The following is a 20,296-nucleotide window of genomic DNA, read 5'->3' as shown; positions in this document are numbered from 1 at the left end:
AAATTTAGTATTTAAAAAATACTAAAGTTAAATTTAATTTTAAAAATAAATAAATAATTTAATTTAATCTTAATTGTATACAAGTATAATTACTTTTTTTTATAAAAAAATATAATTATTTTCTTATAATCAACTAATTATAAATTATTGTAAGTATGATCTTTAAGATAATAATTATAAAATTTAATAAACTCCTGATATAAATTTGCTTTACATTATTGATCTATCAGCTATATTTAATAAAAACAAAAAGAATGTTTTTAATAAATAATTTTAAAAATTTTCTTAATTTTTGTTTTTCCAATCGATATAACAAAATCGGATACACAACAGAACACAGGATAACACCTCGGGTTGCATCGACCGTCCGATCATTAATGTATGATATCACAGCGATCATTCATTCATTCGTGCATGTCAATCAGTATATCTCCTTCCTAAATTCAACGTCTCCGTTCCGTTCTCTTTCTTCATCCTCCAAACCCTAATCAACTTCTTCACTTCCCTCTGATTCCACTTTCGGTAATACAAGCTCCTCTCCTCAGATCTGAAACTACTTCTTTCAACCTTTTCTCTCCTCATTTTGAATTTTTTTTTACGTCTCATTTCCGTATTCGACGACTCCTTTCCTGAATTCCAATCTACGCTATATTGTTCGGTTTTTAACGTTTTATTTATTTATTTATGGTTTACTTAGTTAGAAATTGGAAATCACGATGCTCAATTGACGGAAATCATTATCGTGAAATGCTTTTATCTAGATGTTTACTTAGGGACATGACTGAATCGTTGAATAGTGTTTCCATGGGTATCCGGGCTAGTTTTTTTCTCGTGCTTTTTTTTTTTTTTTTTTTTTTGTGCAAGTGAAGTGCCAGAAATCTATTATTGCAAATGCGTGCGGATTTGATTTTCGCCACTACTGTTTCCAGTGGAAGGGGAGGCGAGGGGATAGGCATTTCAGAATTTGCGAAGATATGGCATGTGATATTGCTGTTATATTTTTTCATCTTCTAAATCTTACAACCCCTCGTCCTCAAATCATTCTAAAATTTAAACTGAGGATGTGATATATATTGTGAATTTGTGATATAATAACTTGGTAATGGTTGACCTGCTTTAATATTTTAATGAGTTACTACATTTTCCTCTGGGTATCTGAAAGAATTTTGTGTAGTTATAGATAACATACGACTGCCAGCTGAAATGAATAACAAATTCAAAGATAAAAGAAACTGTGAATGTTTCTCAAATAATTAGAGATGTTTTAGTCACATTTACACATGTATATAGCAGTAGTATGTATATGTAAACATATTTTTTTTCTTCCGCCTAATAATATACTGTTAGGAGTGATCTTATTGTTGAGTTTACAAAGAATGATTAAATCAATAGGCAAAATATAAAGAAGAAACATTATATGTATTTTTTGTCTTGTGTTCTATTGACATTATGTCTGTATCTGCAGCTTCAACCAGAAGATACTGTTTGGTCAGGGCGACCTAATGCTAAGGCTTCCAATTTCTACATAAGTTGCCATTGATACTTTTTTAATCAAATGGATTCAGTGCCTGCTGATGTATCTAATTCACATCCTATTAAAGATCCACCCACTTCACCTCCTGCTAAGGAGATTGATGAACAAGCTTCTGCTTCTGTAGTCTCTGGGCAAGATAATTCTGCACATGATGCATCATCTAGGCTATCTCCGACTGGCATATCGTCTTGGGCCAAATTGAAAATTTCTCAGCCATTTACTGGCTCCCAAGATGACTCGTCAAGTGGGAATGCTGGGAAATCAACTTTTGCACGCATCACTAGTAATTTGGGGTTGAGGTTGTCCCCAAAATCTCCTGTGGCAGATGACAGTTCCAATGAAACAGCTGTACAATCTAATTTGTTTGGAACTATCACGAAAGGCCTGGTTGACTCTTCTAAGAATGCAGTGAAAGCTGTGCAGGTTAAAGCACGCCATGTTGTTTCACAGAATAAACGCAGATACCAGGTGTTATTCTTGTTCAAACTAATATACTTTGTATATATTATTGTAAAGCTGAGTTTCTCAAAGTATTTGCTCATTTAAAATTTTTATTGTTTCTTCTATTGGGTTCATTGCTTTAATCCCTTAATAATTGGGTGAAGCTCATCTTTGGGAGCCTATTCATAAATACCTTTTGCATTGTCACAATTATTATCTACTGCAGAAGCAAAATTGGGCTAACCAATTTTTTTTTTCATCTGGATTTTCTAAATCAGATCTCATAGCTGGTGTTGAATTTATAAAGCCCTGAAGTTTGCAGAAATATGCTTACACCCTGTTAAAACATATCATAACTTAGGGTCCTCTATGATGAACATTTAGCCCCTTAGGTTGAAAAAGCTGCTAGAATTTAATTATGTAATTTGAGTGTGTTTGGGCAAACTGTGAAAATTAGATTATTTTAATAATTGATTATTGTTATAATCAATTATAATTAAAATGAAATTTTGTTTGGTTAAGTTTGCTGAAAAATGATTTTAAGATGTTTAATTTTTTGTTTGGGTACAACAAAATAACCAGTTTTTATGTAGTAAATCAGCTTAAAAGAGTAAAAAGTTGTTGAAAAATAATCATAAGCTTCTAATTTTCAGCTTCATAAAAACAAATTTTTCAGAAAAAGAAAAGGTGTTTACAAATTTAATCTAGTTTCCCAGACAACTAGTTTATTTCACAAACACCTTTTTTCCACCAAAACAGCTGAAAAGAGAGAATTTAATCTCTCCCAAACACACTCTTATTGTTGTGACTGGTGAGTGCATTTAGTTTGAATTTTTTGTATTTTTTTGTTTCACACTGAATTGTATGTTTCCCTTCTCCAAGAACCAGGTTGATTGATGCATACTCTTGAGTCTTGTCCACTTTTATACTCTTTACTTTTTTTTTTTTCAGGAAGGAGGTTTTGATTTAGATATGACATATATCACTGAAAACATTATTGCAATGGGATTCCCTGCTGGTGACTTGAGCTCTGGGTTTTTCAGTTATGTTGAAGTGAGTTAATGAATTTTGTATGTTGTTTTTCTTGGTTGATGTCTTGATCTTAAACACCAGCTTTCTGAGTATCTATATGTGTCATACAGGGATTTTACAGAAATCATATGGAAGAAGTGATCAAGTTTTTTGAAACTCACCATAAGGTAGTACACACACTCTGGCACATGAAGTTTCAAGTTCTTATGTTTATGCCTTTTCTGTAGCTTACTTATAATACAAAATCAATGCTGTATTGTATGGAATGTTGTTTTTGTTTCATTTAAAAAAGTCTATACTACAAAATATCTGCCTATGATCATGCAATCCCCCCCCCCTGCTAAAAATGGAATTTAGTTCATGTAAAGTCTGAAGTAAGGTGGTTGGGCTCAATAGTTGAGCTTTTAATTAATTTGTAGTTTATTATACATGTGCATGTATTTTACTACAATCTCAACTGTAAATTAATGGTTATAAATAACTGCATGCTGTCCTCTATGATGCACTCTTTCACTTTAGAAGGGCCAAATCTTGCTAGGCATATTCTGTTAGTAACCAGAATATAATAGATGAACCTAGAGGACTGATGGTGGACCTGTTGTCTCATGGTCGAAGTTGAAAGTTATACGCAAGAAGGCACCATAAAGTGATTCAGAAGGCAGGGCCAAATGGAAGTTTGTCAGCAAGTAGCATCTAGGTGTAGTGGATTGGGAATGATTGTTTAGGGGAGGTTAGTTAAAGGAGAGAGGTGCAGATGATTATTCTCTTGTTTGGTTGTAAGCTGAGTGCAGAGGTCTCTGTAGGAGCTTTGCTCTGGGAAAATATTAGTGTCATCTTTTATATTTCTGTTCTTTTCTTCTTCTGTGACCCCTTTTGAAGCTTACTTTAATGCTTTGTTTGTCAGCAGAGAAGAGAATGGTGGGGAAGAAAATCATGAGAAAGAAAAAGATAAGAAAATAAAGAGAAAGAAGTCTCTCCATCCACTCATTTGGTTGGATAGATGGTGAAAAGAAAGAACCTCGTATTTTTGTTTAAAGGGCAAAAATGCCCTAAATTAAAAGACACATGGTCAGATAAGAGAGGTTGAGGGATAGGATTGGAAATCTACTAGCATACCTTGGATTTTGTGTTTTCTTCTCATATGGGAGAGAAAAGTTTGAAGGTGTGTGACACACTTTTTCTCTCTTTCCAACTTCTGCTATAGTGTTTAGAGTTTAGGGTTTTAATATTATAGAATATCCTTTTGTTTTTACTCTTCAATGCTGGCCTTGTATCATATTTTGCCAGTGTTGGTTATGTACTGGGAATCTGTTTGCTCTTGGATATGGTTGGATTTTCCTTGGCCCTTTTCTGCTAGGCATATGCTCATATATGTACAAGCAAAAGGAAATATTAAACTGCAGAACTTTTCTGATATATATATATATATATATATTTTTTTTTTTTTTTTGGGTATTTTAATTTCCTTACCTTAGTTAATGTTGTTGAGGTTATGATAAGATTGTATTGTTGAGATTGTGATAAGATTATTGAGATTTTATGATATAAAGGCTGAAATTGTGTTAGAATTTGATTGATTTTATTTCCTTTTATAGGCTGAAATTATGTTAAAATATTTGATTGATTTTACTTCCTTTTATTAGCTGTATATCAAAGGCAACTAGAAGTGCCAATGAAGTGAGTAGATTGCATGGTTTTTAGTCTTGTTAAAAGGGAGAGAGGGAGAGCCAAAAGGAGAGGGGTCTCATGGTTAATAGTATCCCTAAAAATTTGTTGTTGTATTAGTTGTACTAGTACATAATTAGGGTTATTGGCTGAATATCTTGTAGGTCTTGTATTATTCCTTCCCAAGTTATGGGAAACCTATTGTACAGAATTTCTTATATATATTATATATTATAGTGCCGGAAGACACTCATGATTCCTGAGCAAGTTTTCAATTAAATTTTTATTCCTAGTCCCTGTTTCAACTTTCAAGTTGGTATTAGAGCCAATGTCAAGTTGTCTGGTGAAATTCATCAAAACCCTAGCTGTAGTGCCATGCAGCCCGCTGTCAGGTTTGCTTGTCAATCCTTGTTGTTCTGAAAACTCCCCCATTTTGTTAACCTTTATTAGATTCACTTTCATTGGTGTTTTCTGGCCCTATTCTTACCCTGTTTGATGGCTGGGCATCTTGTTTGTGGTGGCCTTCTACTGTTTGGTTGCTGCCCCAATCTGTTTTCTGTCTTTCTTGGTTTGGGGGCTGTGTCTCAGTTAATCTTGCCTTAACTCATTCACTTGTTTACTCCTGTTCTTCGTGAGGTTTTTACATGGATATCTTTTTGAACTCTTTTGTCTACCATGGCTTTTGCAACAGAAGCACAGACATGCCTACCAACAAAGGTGTCAGGGTGTCTGACATGCCGTGGACACATGTCAGACACATTTTTGTGGTGTCTTCTGTTTTTATTTATTTATTTATTTTTATTTATTTATCCGGCTTTGACGTAGCTTGAACACACCTTAAATGGTTGGACACGGTTATAGAAACAATTACCATTTTTTTTACTAATCTTTTTAAAATTAAAAAGAGAATTGTAATAAGTAAATTTCCTATTTTCCTTTTTTAAGTATTTTTTTTGGGACTCTTTATTAAGGATCTTAGCAATTTGTAGTTAGTCTTTTATGTAAAGCAATAAAGTTATTAGTATTGTGGATTTTTCTTTTTAATGATAATGATGCCTCTTACTTACCAAATGTTGATCAATTTAGTTATTTTTTATGATATATATATGTGTGTGTGTCATGCCGCATGTCTTATGTTTTAGACTTTAGCCATGTAAAGGTGTTCAAGTCGGTGTTGGTGCTTCATGTCAACACCTACCAATACTGAATCCAGTGGTTCTGGATCCTCAAATAAGTGTTTGGTGTCTTCACTAAGTCTCTTTGACTACATCATTGTTGGTTGTAAATTTTTAATGATCAACTGGCAGACATCCTTCGTAGATCTCTTTGTGGACCAAGGATATTGATGAGTTCACAAAATGGAAATGACTGAATAATACTGTAGATTGTATTGAAGAACAAGGAAAATATAATAGAAGGATATCTATCAGCCCATGCCAATGGGCTCCCCTCACCAGAGGAGATTCTCGGTGATCTCACTCTCTCTCTATAACTGAGATATATGTGCTTGTTACCTCTCCCCCACCCCCCCTTGCCGCTTATACCTTATAACTAACTCACTACATTTCATTCTCTCCCTTTATTGCTAGCTCAGCCCCCACTCTCTTTGTTATGTCTCCTATAGTAAACATGCCAAACCTTGGGTCTATTTTCCACATTTTGTATCAGCTGACCCAAGTCTTCCTCTTGATTCCTATCAATGTCATTCGTATGTAGCAAGCTGAATATATTCATACAACTTATATGCACTAGCTTATAGCTCAAGGGGGAATGTAATATATCCATACAACTTATATACACTAGCTTATAGCTCAAGGGGGAATGTTCTGATTACGATAAGATTGTATTGTTGAGATTGCAACAAGATTATTGAGATTTTCAAATATAGGCTGAAATTGTGTTAGAATATTTAATTAATTTCATTGTAATTATCTCCTTTTGTTAGCTGTACATAATTAGGCCGAATATCTTGTAAAAATCTTCTAATATTCTTTCCTAATTATTAGAAATCTCAAAAAAAAATTCTGTATATAATTATATGTATGATGGGGCTGGGAGACTCTCTCCTAAGCAAGTTTTCGGTCATATTTTTACCTTGACTCTTTCAATTATCATATTATTATATTTTGTAATATGACTTATTAGCACATGCTTCGTATACTCTGTTATTCGGCCTGTCATTACATGTTGTTCGATAACAAGTTTCAATTGTATGGGGGAGGTATTGTACATAACTTGACTTATATGGTTTTTCTTTTAGCAAAGTGCCTCAAGCTTTGAAACTTAATGAGCCTTTGTCCTTACATAGTTTAGTTTTGCATTTGACTTTTTTCTGTTTCTCTATATGCAGGGTAAATACAAGGTTTATAACCTTTGTTCTGAGCGGTTGTATGATGCATCGTTATTTGAGGGAAAGGTGATTTCTAAATTTCATTAATGGAAGGGGACAAATGCAATAGACTCGCATAATGTAAATTTTATTTATATGCCATAAGCTTTTAGTCTGTAATTAATGAATGTCATACAAATTTCTCATAACATGGATATATTACTAATTTACTATCCCAAAAACCTTCATTTTGGATAATAGTATTGAGGTTACCTATTCTTCAATTAACAATTCTTTCATACAATCTGCTCCTACTTTTGATCATAATGCTAGACAAATTAGATTACTCACATCTTGTAGGTTATCTATTCTTCAATTAACAACTCATTCATACAATCGGCTTCTTGCATCTGAAATATGAAATTCCTTCTTTTAGGTGGCTAGCTTTCCATTTGATGACCACAATTGCCCACCAATTCAACTGGTTATATCATTTTGTCAAAGTGCTTACTCGTGGTTGAAAGAAGACATTGAGAATGTTGTGGTTGTCCACTGTAAGGCTGGAATGGCAAGGACAGGGTTGATGATTTCTAGTCTTCTATTATTCTTAAAGGTGAAGAATTTCTAAGCATTTTCTTGAAAATATAAGGAATTTGCTTGATATTTGCACTTTATGTCTTCTTGTGCTCTGTTTTTTTTAAGATTTATAACTAAAAATTACTGCAGTTCTTCCCAACTGCTGAGGAATCAATGGATTACTATAATCAGAAAAGATGTATTGATGGAAAAGGACTTGTTCTGCCTAGTCAGATTGTAAGTTCTGTTTTGCAATCTGTTAATTAGGTGGAAAATTGGAGATTCTGGAGTTATTACTGTAGTTACTATTCTTATGTTTTACTGTTATCTGTAGAGGTATGTCAAATATTTTGAACGAGTCTTGACTTACTTTAATGGTGAAAACCCACCTGCCCGCAGGTATTTACTGGCCAGGACGTGACTTTAGTATTTACCTGTCTCAATGTGCATGCTGACAAGTGACATCATAATTTATGCAGGTGCATGCTTCGGGGATTCCGGCTTCACAGATGCCCTTACTGGATTAGGCCCTCTATAACTGTCTCAGATCATAGTGGTATGCTTCACATTCTTGTACTGAAATTTTCCTTACTGTTTATAGTCCATGACCATTCTGTTAATAGATTTATAATATCATATTATTATTCCTTTTCTTGATTAGGTTGCTGATATTTACGTTGTTTATTGTATTCTCTTTTTTACTAGTCAATTAAGTTTGACCTTGTTTCTATTGTGGTGTGTTTTATATATTATTTAGCTTCATGGTATGCACTCGTATCTTTTGGTATGAACTGAAAAGGCATATCCTTGGCAGGATTTTCTTCGAAAGCTATTAGCTATGCTTTAATTCAAGTGTTTCTAGGGGAGAGTTGAGAGTGAGAGGAAAACAGGGAGAACGTCTACCTCTTTTGTGCATGTTTTTTCATGCTACAATATGAATGAGTTGTAATGTGTACTTTACTAGTTATTAGTAGTGATAACTGGATATATATTTTATACATGACCTGCTTTGTTTGTGCCGTGAATTGACTGATAGCTGACCCCTTTGAAAAGTAGAATGTAAGATCTTAGTCTCTGACAGACTGACATATTTGCTGTGGATTCTAACCCATTTCTAATGTGTAGGTGTGTTGTTCTCAACCAAAAAGCATCCAAGAACCAAGGATCTTCTGGTGCGTCTCATTAATAATATGGTGTCATTGTATCGAATATTTGATTGAATTGTTCCATAGTTATGTCTGTCTGTTGCCATTTTGTTTCAAGCATGGAGGATTTTTGTGACTTGAGCTTTCACAATTTGCAGCCAGAAGATTTTTGGTTTAGTGCGCCAAAGAAGGGAGTGATGGTCTTTGCTTTGCCAGGAGAGCCTGGTCTTACACAGTTGGCCGGGGACTTCAAAATCCATTTTCATGATCGCCAAGGAGATTTTTACTGGTATTAATTAATTTTCTTCATCACTGATCAATTCCCTTTGCTGCTAGTCTTATATTGAACTGAAATATCTTGCTTTTTTCTCTCTTTAGTTGGTTGAACACAACTATGACAGAAAATAGGAAAGTATTGAACACCAGTGATCTCGATGGCTTTGACAAGGTAAGTTTTTGTGGTTATTGGTAATAGTAGAAAATGGTTTGGCTTCTGTTGAGTGCAGTGTTTCCATGTTTGTCATTTTCAATTGTATCTTGTAATCAACCTTATATTTTTATTGATATGGACTTCTGGCAGAGAAAATTGCCTTCTCCAGGATTTATGGTTGAGGTTGTGCTGGCGGATTATGATGGCAATGTTGTAACTTCCAAACCAGAAACTACAACAAAGAAATCAGATGAGAGTTCAAGTAACAGTTCTGCCAGTCCCGCCCCAGAAGAAAGTAGCAGCCCTGCACAGAATGCAGACAAAGAATCAGAGAGTAATGATAAAGATGATGTGTTTTCAGATGGCGAGGCAGAGCAATCTGGTTCTTCAAGAAGCAAGCAAACAAAAGCACCTTCTGAAGCAGTTGAAACAGTTAAAAATGACAGTAGAGTGTCCGAATCCAACAGAACTTCGAATCAAGTTGCAAATTTATCACATGCAACAGAACAAGTTTCCTTGGGAAACAAGAGCTCTACTCCTCCTACTCATAGCGCTAGTGAGCCAAGAAGTAATGTTGACGGAAGATCAGTGTCCAGTCTCGGGGTGCCCAGCGCAGAAAGTGAGTTTAAGGCCATGGCTGCAGATGCTTCTGTTTTTACCTTCGGAGATGATGAAGACTACGAAAGTGATTGAAGAAGTATAACAATAGGGGTTACTTTGTTATTTTATACTTCGATATTTGTACATAAAATTGCTTGCAACTTTCCACACAAATATTTTGGTCATCCATTTGTTTGTTTGTTGTAATGATAAATCTGGATACTGCACACTGGCTTAATGCACAAGTTAAAAATAAGAACATGCTCAGTTATCTGTATTGCTCCCCCTTCCCCCAAGTGCCTCACAGTCCAATTTTATTTACTACGGAATAATAAAATTTATGTAAACGGTTGATTTTGACTCTACCAATGTTATGCGTTCGTATTGAAAGGGAATTTAAAATGTACTTTTGATAATTAAACCTTTTTCGATGATTTATCAATGTATAGCCGAAAAATAAAGAATTTAATAAACTGGATCAACGTGAATAAAATTCCTAGGTAGGTAGACATTGTACTGAAATCTTTTGAGCTATCTTAAAATACGCACTTGAGGGAGAGTATTGTTAGCCATCTAAAACCCGAGTATCGTTCATGGGAAATGATATTTTTCAAGTTTGGAACATTCATCACATGGGTTTGGTGGGGTTGCTCTCTTAACAAATTTTTATCACACTAGATTCAAACTCAGATACCAACAATGATTGCTGAGTTTTTATCATATGTTATCTATGTATTTATTTACTTCTTATTATTATTTCTATGTAATAAAATAAAATAATTATTATTGATAACAAAAACAATTTAAACGATTTTTCTTTCTTTATTTGACACAACATTTTTTCTTTCTTTCTTAAGACACAAGAACAATGATAATATTTTTTTTGTCTCTTATATTATTTTTATTTTTAATTTCTTAAATTAAAAATATTTTCACAATACACTAAGTACTTATTAGTTATTAGTAATCAACTTAGAATTATAATCACATAAAACAATTCTTTTTCACAAATTTATCCATAAAATGACTTTATCCAATCTTAAAGATAACAAAAAAATCAAAAACATAAATTAAAGATATCCAAAAGATAAAATTATAAGTAAATAAATTAATTTAAAATGATATATTAAAAAAACAAATCCAAACTAATAAGTTTAAATATTACCAACTATAATATGATACTTTTATGTAATTTTTTTTTAAAAATATTAAAATAAACTCTTATATATAAAATATGAATGACTACCTTATACGATAGTATTTTTAGAAACTTTTCTTTTGACGAGAAAGTTTTTAGGAATCTATAACTTCTTATCTAATTCGATATTTATTAATCATAATTATGTATGAATTAAATTTTAATATTTTTAAATAAATTATCAATAAATAAAAATAATCTAATATAAATTATTTATCATTTTGACTGTTAATTAAATGATTAAAATATATTTTTAGTCTTTATAATTTTACTTATTTTACTTTATTATTATTATTATTAATAGACATTTTTATATTATATTATATATAGTTTAAAATTTTACGTATAAACTAAATTTTAAGAATCTATAAATAATATTTTATTTTAATTTTTAGTATTATAAAATTGTATTTATTTAATATTAATTTTGTATTAATAATAATAATTTTATTAATATCGACTTGATTATGATTGAATTATTGAATTTGAATAATGCTTAAACTAGTTTAATGACTGATTCAATTTTTAAATATTGATCTGATGTCAAATTTATTTTTGTTGAAGTTATTCTAAATAGGGTCTCTTGAAGTTGTCTCTTTTGCACCATCACTTATGACACTTATTGTTGAGACATTTGTTTATTCATACATAATTGAAAATCTTTGTGATACCAAAAACAAAATAAACAATATTAAAAACTGTAAGTATAAGGATTAAAAATACATATCTTAAATTATAATAATTAAAAAAGATTAAAAAAAATGGTACATAGACAAATTAAAAAAATTCAAAAGTAAATAAGTAAAATTATAGAAATTAAAAAAGAATTTTAACCTCAATAAATTAACCTCTTCTTTTATTTTTTATATGTATCTGGGTGAAAGGAACGTAAACAAGTGTATGGACTACTGACTTGTAGCATTACTGGTTGAGACGTGAATATCTACAACCTTTCTTCATCAAAATTAAGTTAAACGCAATTGTGAAAGAAATGGAAACAGGTTAGAACACGCAATTACTATTTTTGCAATTCTGGCATATACTAATGCAATTTTGGATTTTTTTTTTTTTTTGTATATATAAAAGCTCATTTTTTGTATTCTCTGTTTGCTTTTAGTGTGTATTTAGTATTTTAAAATTGGCAATATTCAGGTTTTAGACGTCATGTGATCTATCACATTCTCTTAAATTTATGGTCATTTTTAGGAAAATATAAAAATATACTCTCTTTTTCCCGAGGAACAGAAGCTGCTATGCCTATGAATGACTATGAGCCCAGGCCCATCCAATTAAACAGCGGAATATGTGAATGTGAATTATAAACTCAAACCTCATCTCAAAACAAACACACAAAAAATACTGCTATCCATGTTTTCTCCCGATTAAAACCAATATAAAAACAGCTTTTAAATTTTGTAAAAATTTTCTTCTATAGGAATATTTTTATAAAATTTTCTTAATATTTTGTCTCTTTCAATATATAACTTTCATTTTTATTTTAAAATTATATTTTAATATTTTAAAAAGAAAATATAAATGATTAAAATTATTTTTTCACAATAAAAAAATTTAAATATAAAATTTAATATAAATATTTAAAATATTTATTTATTAAGAATTTTAATTATAAAATTATGTACATATTCAAAAATAATTTATTATAATTTTTAATTATAAAAAAATATTATTTTTTATACATTTAAAATACTAATTATTATCCGTGAATAGTTTGTACCTGTGTTTTATTATATAATTATACACTAAAAAACAATTTGTAAAAATGTAACAAATTCAAACTTAAAACTTTGTCTTTATTATCTCAAAATGTTCACCATTAGACTAACCCTAAATAGTTGATATATCCAAATTATTTGGTAAGAGTAAGTAAAATCCAAACAATAATAACGAGTGTGCTGCTAAATGTTGTCTCTTATGAAAAAGCCAACAATTTATTCTCTGTTATTCAGTTAACTGAAGTTTAATCATGTTATCCATGGATTTTACGTAGGTCAATGGTTTGGTTTTTAACTTTTTAAACGGGGGCAAGACTAATTTCTTCATGATTTTTTTTTTTGTGAGTGATATATTTTCCGAGCTCAAAATTTTTATCTTTTATTTTTCTTTAAAACTTTTTAATGAAGCTTAATTAATGTCATTCTCAATCTCTTATCATTGTATAATGTTCTTACTATTTTCAAATAGGTAAAATGGGTATAGCGTAGCTTCATATATTTAAACTTAAGTATATTTAAATTTAAATTTTTTATTTGATAAAAAATAATGTTGGAAGAGATGATTTTTATGTAGTAAAAAAATTTTAAATTTTTTTAACGAAACCAATAAATATTTCTGTAAATATTATACTAAAAAAAAAGTAAAATGGGATTCATAGTTTTTCTTTGAGTATCGATTAAGTTCTTCTATCGGCATATGTATTTTAAAAATTGACCAAGAAGGTGTTTAAGACATGTTGAAACCCAAAACCATGAGAACCACTAAATTAATTAACTTGTTTAAAACATATATGAAAAATACATTATATTTAACTTAAATGTGCAAAGGACCAAAATTAGATATATATATATATATATATATATATATATATATATATATATATACTAGATAAATAACATAATATTATAAAATAAAATTGTATTATTTTGGAAGAAATATTTTAAATATTTATTTTATGAATATCAATCTTATTAAGTTTTCCTATATTAAAACCTGAATGTGGTAAAATGATATTCTTTTTGGGGGTGAAAATATTGAAAATGATATAATACTAAAGCTAAAATGTCATTGCAGAAATTTGGCTATAGAAATATAATAATACTTATCAATATTTCTAGTAAAATAAAAAATATTATAGTATTTCCTTCAGTAAAATATTCAAAGAAAAAGTAAATAAAAATTTAAACAACACAATTTTATAAAAGATAAATATTTGCTACATAGCGATTAAGTTATAATTAAAATATTTTGTAGTGTCTATGGTTTCATTTAGTTTTTCTTTAAATTTCTATAATTTAAAATATATGTTTCTAATCTTGTTAGAATATAAACAAGTCTCATATCAATAAAATAAGAGAAGAAATAACAATTTATAAAACACAAATATACTGTAATGGTTAAGAGACCTTTTGGGTGATAACTAAAAACAAGGTCCAAAGTGGATAATATGAAATAACTTTATAAAAATAATTCTTATAAAATATCCCTTAGACAAATATCATAAAATTTATACTTATATTTTTTTAATTTTTTTCAGTCTCTATAATTTAATACATATCTTTTTAGTCTTTATACTTTAAATTATATAATCCATTCATTTTTGATAATTTTCTTAACAATGTTTGTTTTGTGGTGATGTGATAGAATTACTAATTCAAATTTATCTATTTTATGTCAAATTTATTTTGTTAAAATTACTTTAAATTAGATTTTTTACTTATAATATTTATTATTAAAAAACTTTTTATCTTCAGACATATGTCACATCATATATTAAAAGAAAACTAAAAAGATTAAAAAATTTCAAACATAAGGATTAAAATAACATGTCTTAAACTATAGAAATAAAAAATATTAAAAAATTAATTTTAAATTATAAAAACTAAAAAAAAAACATTAAAGTAAAGATGAAAATTAGGTTTAGAGAGTAAAAGGAGAATTAAAGCCTGTACGAAATTCCCTGGTTGTTTTGAAAATGTAATTTGATGCACATAAACAATGAATCTGGTACTTGATAGTGTTGCATGAGTAAATTGAATAAGAGGGGGAAAGTTTTTGGTGCACAATGTGGGAAAATTAAATTGAGCATAAGAGGTTGTTGTCATGGGTCCAGCTTGGTGTGTGTGCCGTTAGATTTATGCACTTCTGCCCGCCAACACCGAAAGCGCAAGAATTCCAAATAAATATATATATATTTTTTATTTTTCTAAATAAATATATAAAAGACAAGCGTGAAACCCACTCACCTCAAGAATCAATCTCTCCCTATCACCTTTCTCCATTGCTTACCACTTTTCTTCTTTCCCTGCTTTCAGCTTCTCACTTCTTCACTCACTCAACAAAAGAGAGTGTGAGAAACCAAAAAAAGGGACTCATGGGTGTGAGACTCTGTGTTTTCTTTTTATAATGAACAAAGGACTACACACCCTCTTCTTCACTGAAGAAGATGGCAATCCAGCATCATCACAATGACCAACTACAACACAATGAAAATGTCTCATCTGTCCTTGATGCCCTTTACTGTGATGAAGTGAAGTGGGAAGAAGAAGAAGAAGAAGAACAGGAAGAAAGTGATGTCACAACTCACAATGATGACACTGCCACTTCCCTTCTCCCTCTTCTCTTGTTGGAGCAAGACTTGTTCTGGGAGGATGAAGAACTTAACTCTCTTTTTTCCAAAGAGAAGGTTCAACTAGAAGAAGTAGCCTATGCCTATAACAACGTGAACAACAACAATAATAATAACACTAATAATGTGCATTTGGACTCTTGTCTCTCTCAGCCTCGTGGTGAGGCAGTGGAATGGATGCTTAAAGTCAATGCTCACCATGGATTCTCTGCTCTCACTGCAACACTGGCCGTTACTTATCTGGATAGGTTCCTTCTAAGCTTCCATTTTCAAAGGGAGAAGCCTTGGATGATCCAGCTTGTGGCTGTCACTTGCATCTCTTTGGCTGCAAAAGTTGAAGAAACTCAAGTGCCTCTTCTCTTGGACCTTCAAGTATGTTTCTTTTCTTTCTTAAGTGTGTTTTTGTTATCCATCTTAGGTAGATATATATCTCATTATGATACGATGCTCTATTTTCAGCTGCAAGACACAAAGTGCGTGTTTGAGGCAAAGACTATTCAGAGAATGGAGCTGCTGGTGCTGTCCACACTCAAATGGAAGATGCACCCTGTCACCCCTCTCTCATTTCTAGATCACATTATAAGAAGGCTTGGATTGAAAACTCATCTCCACTGGGAGTTTCTCAGGCGCTGTGAGCATCTTCTTCTGGCTGTGCTTTTAGGTGAGCATTGAGAATAACAATGATTAGTGTCCTATCACTCTTTCACATACCATTATTGAGTTGACCAAAGGGTTTTTAACTTTTCTTCCATTAGTACAAAGAATAAATGAACGGACGAGGATGTTGTGTTGATTTTCTTATCATTTGGTATGTGTGTTTTGTTGAATCTAGATTCAAGATTTGTTGGGTGTCTCCCTTCTGTTTTGGCCACTGCCACAATGCTGCATGTTATAGACCAAATTGAGCACGGTGGTGGGATGGAATACAAAAATCAACTTCTGAGTGTTCTCAAAATTAGCAAGGTTAGTGCCTGGATCAGATGTCCAATTAGTATTTGTTTAGTACTTGATTATTTAACATTATTCCATGTGGATGAGCATGTTAAATTAAGATTAAACAAATGCTGACAAAGTCATTAATGCACAGCACATGATAAGTACATAATTTGATCTTAGTTATTGGTGTGCATTTGAACAGGAGAAAGTAGATGAGTGCTATAATACGATTCTACAAGTCTCAAACGCCAATAATTATGGTGATAACAACACTAGTAAGCGCAAGTATGAGGAATTCCCAGGCAGCCCAAGTGGCGTAATTGATGCTGCATTTAGCTCTGATGGTTCCAACGATTCGTGGGCAGTGGGGTCATCATTATATTCACCACCAGAGCCTCTGTTCAAGAAGACCAGAACCCAAGGACAACAAATGAAATTGTCACCACTTAACCGGGTTATTGTCGGAATTGTTGGCACCTCTCCTTAATCAATAACATCCATCTCTCTCTCTCTCTCTTCACAAAACAAAGAACCAAAAAAAAGTCTTATATTTATTTAATGTGGTAATTAATCTTTCCATGCATGTTGCTCAACTATAGTGCCTTCCCCTCTGTATCTCCATTTCCAACAATGTCCCACATCATTTACAAGAGCCAAGGTGGTTCAGGATTCAGGAAGAGGAGGACAAAGTTGGCAATGAGGAATCGAAAGACTATCAGCACTCTATAATATGTTTCAGGCACTTTTCCCTTTTTTTTTGTTCTTTGTTCAATGGGTCTCATATAGACCATACCAAATTTGGACATATTTTATATCATATTTTCTATAATAAATTGAGAACAATTTTGTTCATTTGTATATGCTCTTATTCACTTCCTTGTGTGCTTGAATGCTTGGGACATAGAGATGAGAGTCCCGATCCCAAATGGTCCACCCCATGCTTTTTAACATGTATTTTCTTATTATGTAGTTTTTATAAGGAAAAACCAGTGAGACCGAACAAAATAAGAAGGGTTTTTGGACACACTAAGAAGAGGGATTTGTTTGCATGTGAAGGGAGAAGTAGTTTGTCGGCCAGTGGGCAGTGACCAGTGGGGTTTTTGGTCATAGGGGATGGCTCATTGGGGGGATTCACTCTCTTGACCTCGTAACATGGGCCAAACACTTTGGTCTTATAGTAATATTGAACTCGCCCTAACCTAATACTCTCTATAACCTAACCTAACCCTCACCCAACTATTTATTATTCATTAGCCCTAGCTATACCTACAAGCACTTCGAGAAGGGCGTGAAAAATAGCTTGGTCTGTAGTGTAGGACCCTAAGTCTGATATCATATGTCCCTACATAATTATACATATATACTTTGCATGTCATTATTCGGTAGATTATTAGAGTAAGATGGCATTAATTAAACATGTCGTACATTACAACCTTTTAGTTGGAAACTTCAAAAGAGTTGTCACTGTGCAACATTAATTGCTACCCTTCCTACGCACAATCTTAGAGGCATGCAAGGACGAAATTTTGGTTTACATAACTTACTCTCTGCTCAGATCCTGCACATCTCTGCTATAGTTTAGATGATAACGTTATTTTGGTTCAATAAATTAAATTAAACTATCAAACGTGATTATCACTTCACAAAATATTAGTAGTGGTATTCAAGCTCGCTTTCTCTTTCTTCATGTCTAGCTGCGAATTTTATACTCGTAATGTGTTTATGAATTAGCACTAAATAATTAAAACATTTACTTTCTATTTTCAATTGAATAACCAATCTAGTAGTCCTTATCTATAAGTTGTCAGAATACTCATGTTATTTTTTCTATCTGATTTGATCGGTGTAAGTGGATTGCATTACTTGATAACTAATTTCTGTGATGCATTAGAAAACAAAGTGTGCATGTATGTATAGTTACAAAAATAAAACTCTTCGAATTACTTTTGGTGGTTCCTAGCTGTTATTAGTTGTCACACTTTATCTGTTGAATTATCAAGTCTAATTGCACAACAACTTATGCATTTGCAGTCAATAGTAGGAGACAATTGATTAATCGTGTCTATTATAGCACTAGTGACAAGCCGAGAACATAGCGAAGAACATGGGGAAACACTTTTGCATCTAATTCAAAGTAGTGGGATACACAGCATTAACTTTTCAATACTTATGCAACCTTTGCTTTGTTAGTCGTTAGTTGGATTAGACTAACTATGATTAAGTGCACACTCTTTTTAAAGAAACAAGAAAGGTGGCATACCCCATGTGGATAACATTCCGTAGACCTCCCCTTTCTCTAAGTTGCGTGGAGATTTTTTCTCTTTTTTGTGTTTCTTCCTACCCCTTTTTCTTTTATGAATGCAAAGATTCATGATGATCATTCTAGTGGATTCACTATAGTGCATGCTTCACCTTTTGGTTGTTCTCTTTGCTTTTATTTTTATTTTTAATTTTTTTTTTGTCTTTCTTCTCGTGTGAAAACAAAAATAAAGTTTATTCTACTTTTTTCACGTGTATAACACAAATAATTTCTATAAAGAGTGTGTAGAAACGCTTGGTATGTGAGCATGATGAAATAAGAATGACCCAATGGGTTAGTATTTTATTAGTTTTTCTTGGAGGAGTTTAAAGGCATAAATAATTAAAAATGACAGATTTGTTTCTCCCTGAAATGGAGTGAGTAGTAAACAAGAAAAGAAGTAGAATTATAATGGTTTTGGTTTTATTGGTGGCTTTGACAAAACACCCACTAATCGTAAATTATGATACGATGCATAAAGGCAGGGGATTTTATTATGAGGGGACAAAATCTGATTTTGTAGGAAGATTGTCTTTGGTTCTATTAATATTTTTCTCTACTTTAAGTTTGGTAGATTAAAGATAGTACCAGATGGATGCTAGCGATCATGACTTCATGAGTCAAGAGGGAGAAAAACTTGAAGAGGGGAAAATGTTTTTCCAAAAGGAAACAGCCTTGGGGTTATGAGATCAGTAATATATGCCCCCACACTAATAATTGTAGAATAATATGATGCCTTGGGGCTTAGATTGGTGATTTTGAACTTTCTCTTTTGACCTAGTCTCATGCATCCGGTGTTTCCCATTTTATTTAATAAATTCAAATGAAAACAAAATTGGGCTAAAAAACCCTCCATGTAATTTTCTTCTGCTCTTTTCTTGCTTACAGCTGTAAAGTCTAAAAGAACAACAAAAGAGGACCATATATGCTTGTGGACCCCACAAAGGTTTTTCTAGAGTGCATGGAAACACACTGCTTAGGCTGCACAATAAAATAGTCTCCAATCTTTGATAAGATAGCATTAGCCGCTTCATAGCTATAGCCGTATCTACTTGTGGAAAGGTGAAGCTGGTGAGACCATTCTTATTGTAAACCATCCCAAAATGCTACAAATCATCCAACTCTAATAACCATCAATAATTTCCCTACTGCGATTAATAATGACACTGCTATTTGTTAGAAGCAAAAGTGAAAATATCATAAAATCAATTAATGGTGATTTACTAGTCATTACTTCTTAAAGGATATAATAATGGAATGGAAGTAGAATTTATCTCACTGTTTCACGCCATGTCTAACAAAAAAAATAATCATTTCTATTTGGCAAAAATTAGGAATACAAATATAATGTTGAGATTTCAACCCCACAAAACTGTAATGCTAGTATAGTATCTGCAGTTTGATCGATTAAATTCCAACACATGACATGCACGATACCACAAAATGTTGTTACTATAGTTCATCATGAATTCCTGTGTAACGTATTTTCATCATGAATTACTATATTTTATGTTTTTCACTAAAAATATGATGTCAAAATGTGTTTTTCACCCAAAGCAGATGAAACAGGGAAGAATTTGACTGTTCCACGACAAAGATAATTAATTAGGACTGGCAGAGTAATCCATTGTATCATAAGGTAATATGTCACATCATTCTGCAATTATTTTGCCTATTATGTGCTAAATCAACCAAAAGAATGAAGTCAACATTTTAAAGAAGTAAATTCTTGAACGATTGGAATTTGC

The 20,296-nt window shown here is 31.8% G+C and overlaps 2 protein-coding genes across 2 annotated transcripts; both read left to right on the top strand.

Annotated features, from left to right (window-relative positions):
- Window positions 1-362: 362 nt before the first annotated feature.
- PEN2 (PTEN 2) lies at window positions 363-10,029 on the top strand. The gene is made up of 13 exons (XM_083060207.1): window positions 363-522; window positions 1,466-2,002; window positions 2,927-3,028; window positions 3,118-3,174; window positions 7,023-7,088; window positions 7,438-7,614; window positions 7,728-7,814; window positions 7,912-7,976; window positions 8,057-8,133; window positions 8,703-8,749; window positions 8,881-9,011; window positions 9,101-9,170; window positions 9,303-10,029. The coding sequence occupies exons 2-13, from the start codon at window positions 1,556-1,558 to the stop codon at window positions 9,843-9,845; spliced, it is 1,869 nt and encodes a 622-aa protein (XP_082916333.1). The 5' UTR covers window positions 363-522; window positions 1,466-1,555; the 3' UTR covers window positions 9,846-10,029.
- Window positions 10,030-14,920: 4,891 nt separating this feature from the next.
- Window positions 14,921-17,107, top strand: CYCD3;1 (CYCLIN D3;1). The gene is made up of 4 exons (XM_020383851.2): window positions 14,921-15,685; window positions 15,773-15,974; window positions 16,146-16,276; window positions 16,452-17,107. Exons 1-4 carry the CDS (start codon window positions 15,131-15,133, stop codon window positions 16,734-16,736), a joined length of 1,173 nt encoding a protein of 390 aa, XP_020239440.1. The 5' UTR covers window positions 14,921-15,130; the 3' UTR covers window positions 16,737-17,107.
- The last annotated feature ends 3,189 nt before the right edge of the window (window positions 17,108-20,296 follow it).

This window comes from Cajanus cajan, chromosome 7, assembly GCF_000230855.2.
Source record: "Cajanus cajan strain Asha chromosome 7, NIPB_CcT2T_4, whole genome shotgun sequence".
In the NCBI taxonomy this organism is placed as follows: domain Eukaryota; kingdom Viridiplantae; phylum Streptophyta; class Magnoliopsida; order Fabales; family Fabaceae; genus Cajanus; species Cajanus cajan.
This window is presented reverse-complemented; position numbering and strand designations above follow the sequence as displayed.

What these genes read in the sequence shown, in the direction of transcription:
- PEN2 (XM_083060207.1), top strand. Translation starts at nt 1,556, where the DNA reads ATGGATTCAGTGCCTGCTGATGTATCTAATTCACATCCTATTAAAGAT. An exon ending in GAAAACCCACCTGCCCGCAG is followed by an intron (nt 7,977 to 8,056) that starts GTATTTACTGGC and finishes TAATTTATGCAG; the next exon opens with GTGCATGCTTCGGGGATTCC. An exon ending in AACTGTCTCAGATCATAGTG is followed by an intron (nt 8,134 to 8,702) that starts GTATGCTTCACA and finishes TCTAATGTGTAG; the next exon opens with GTGTGTTGTTCTCAACCAAA.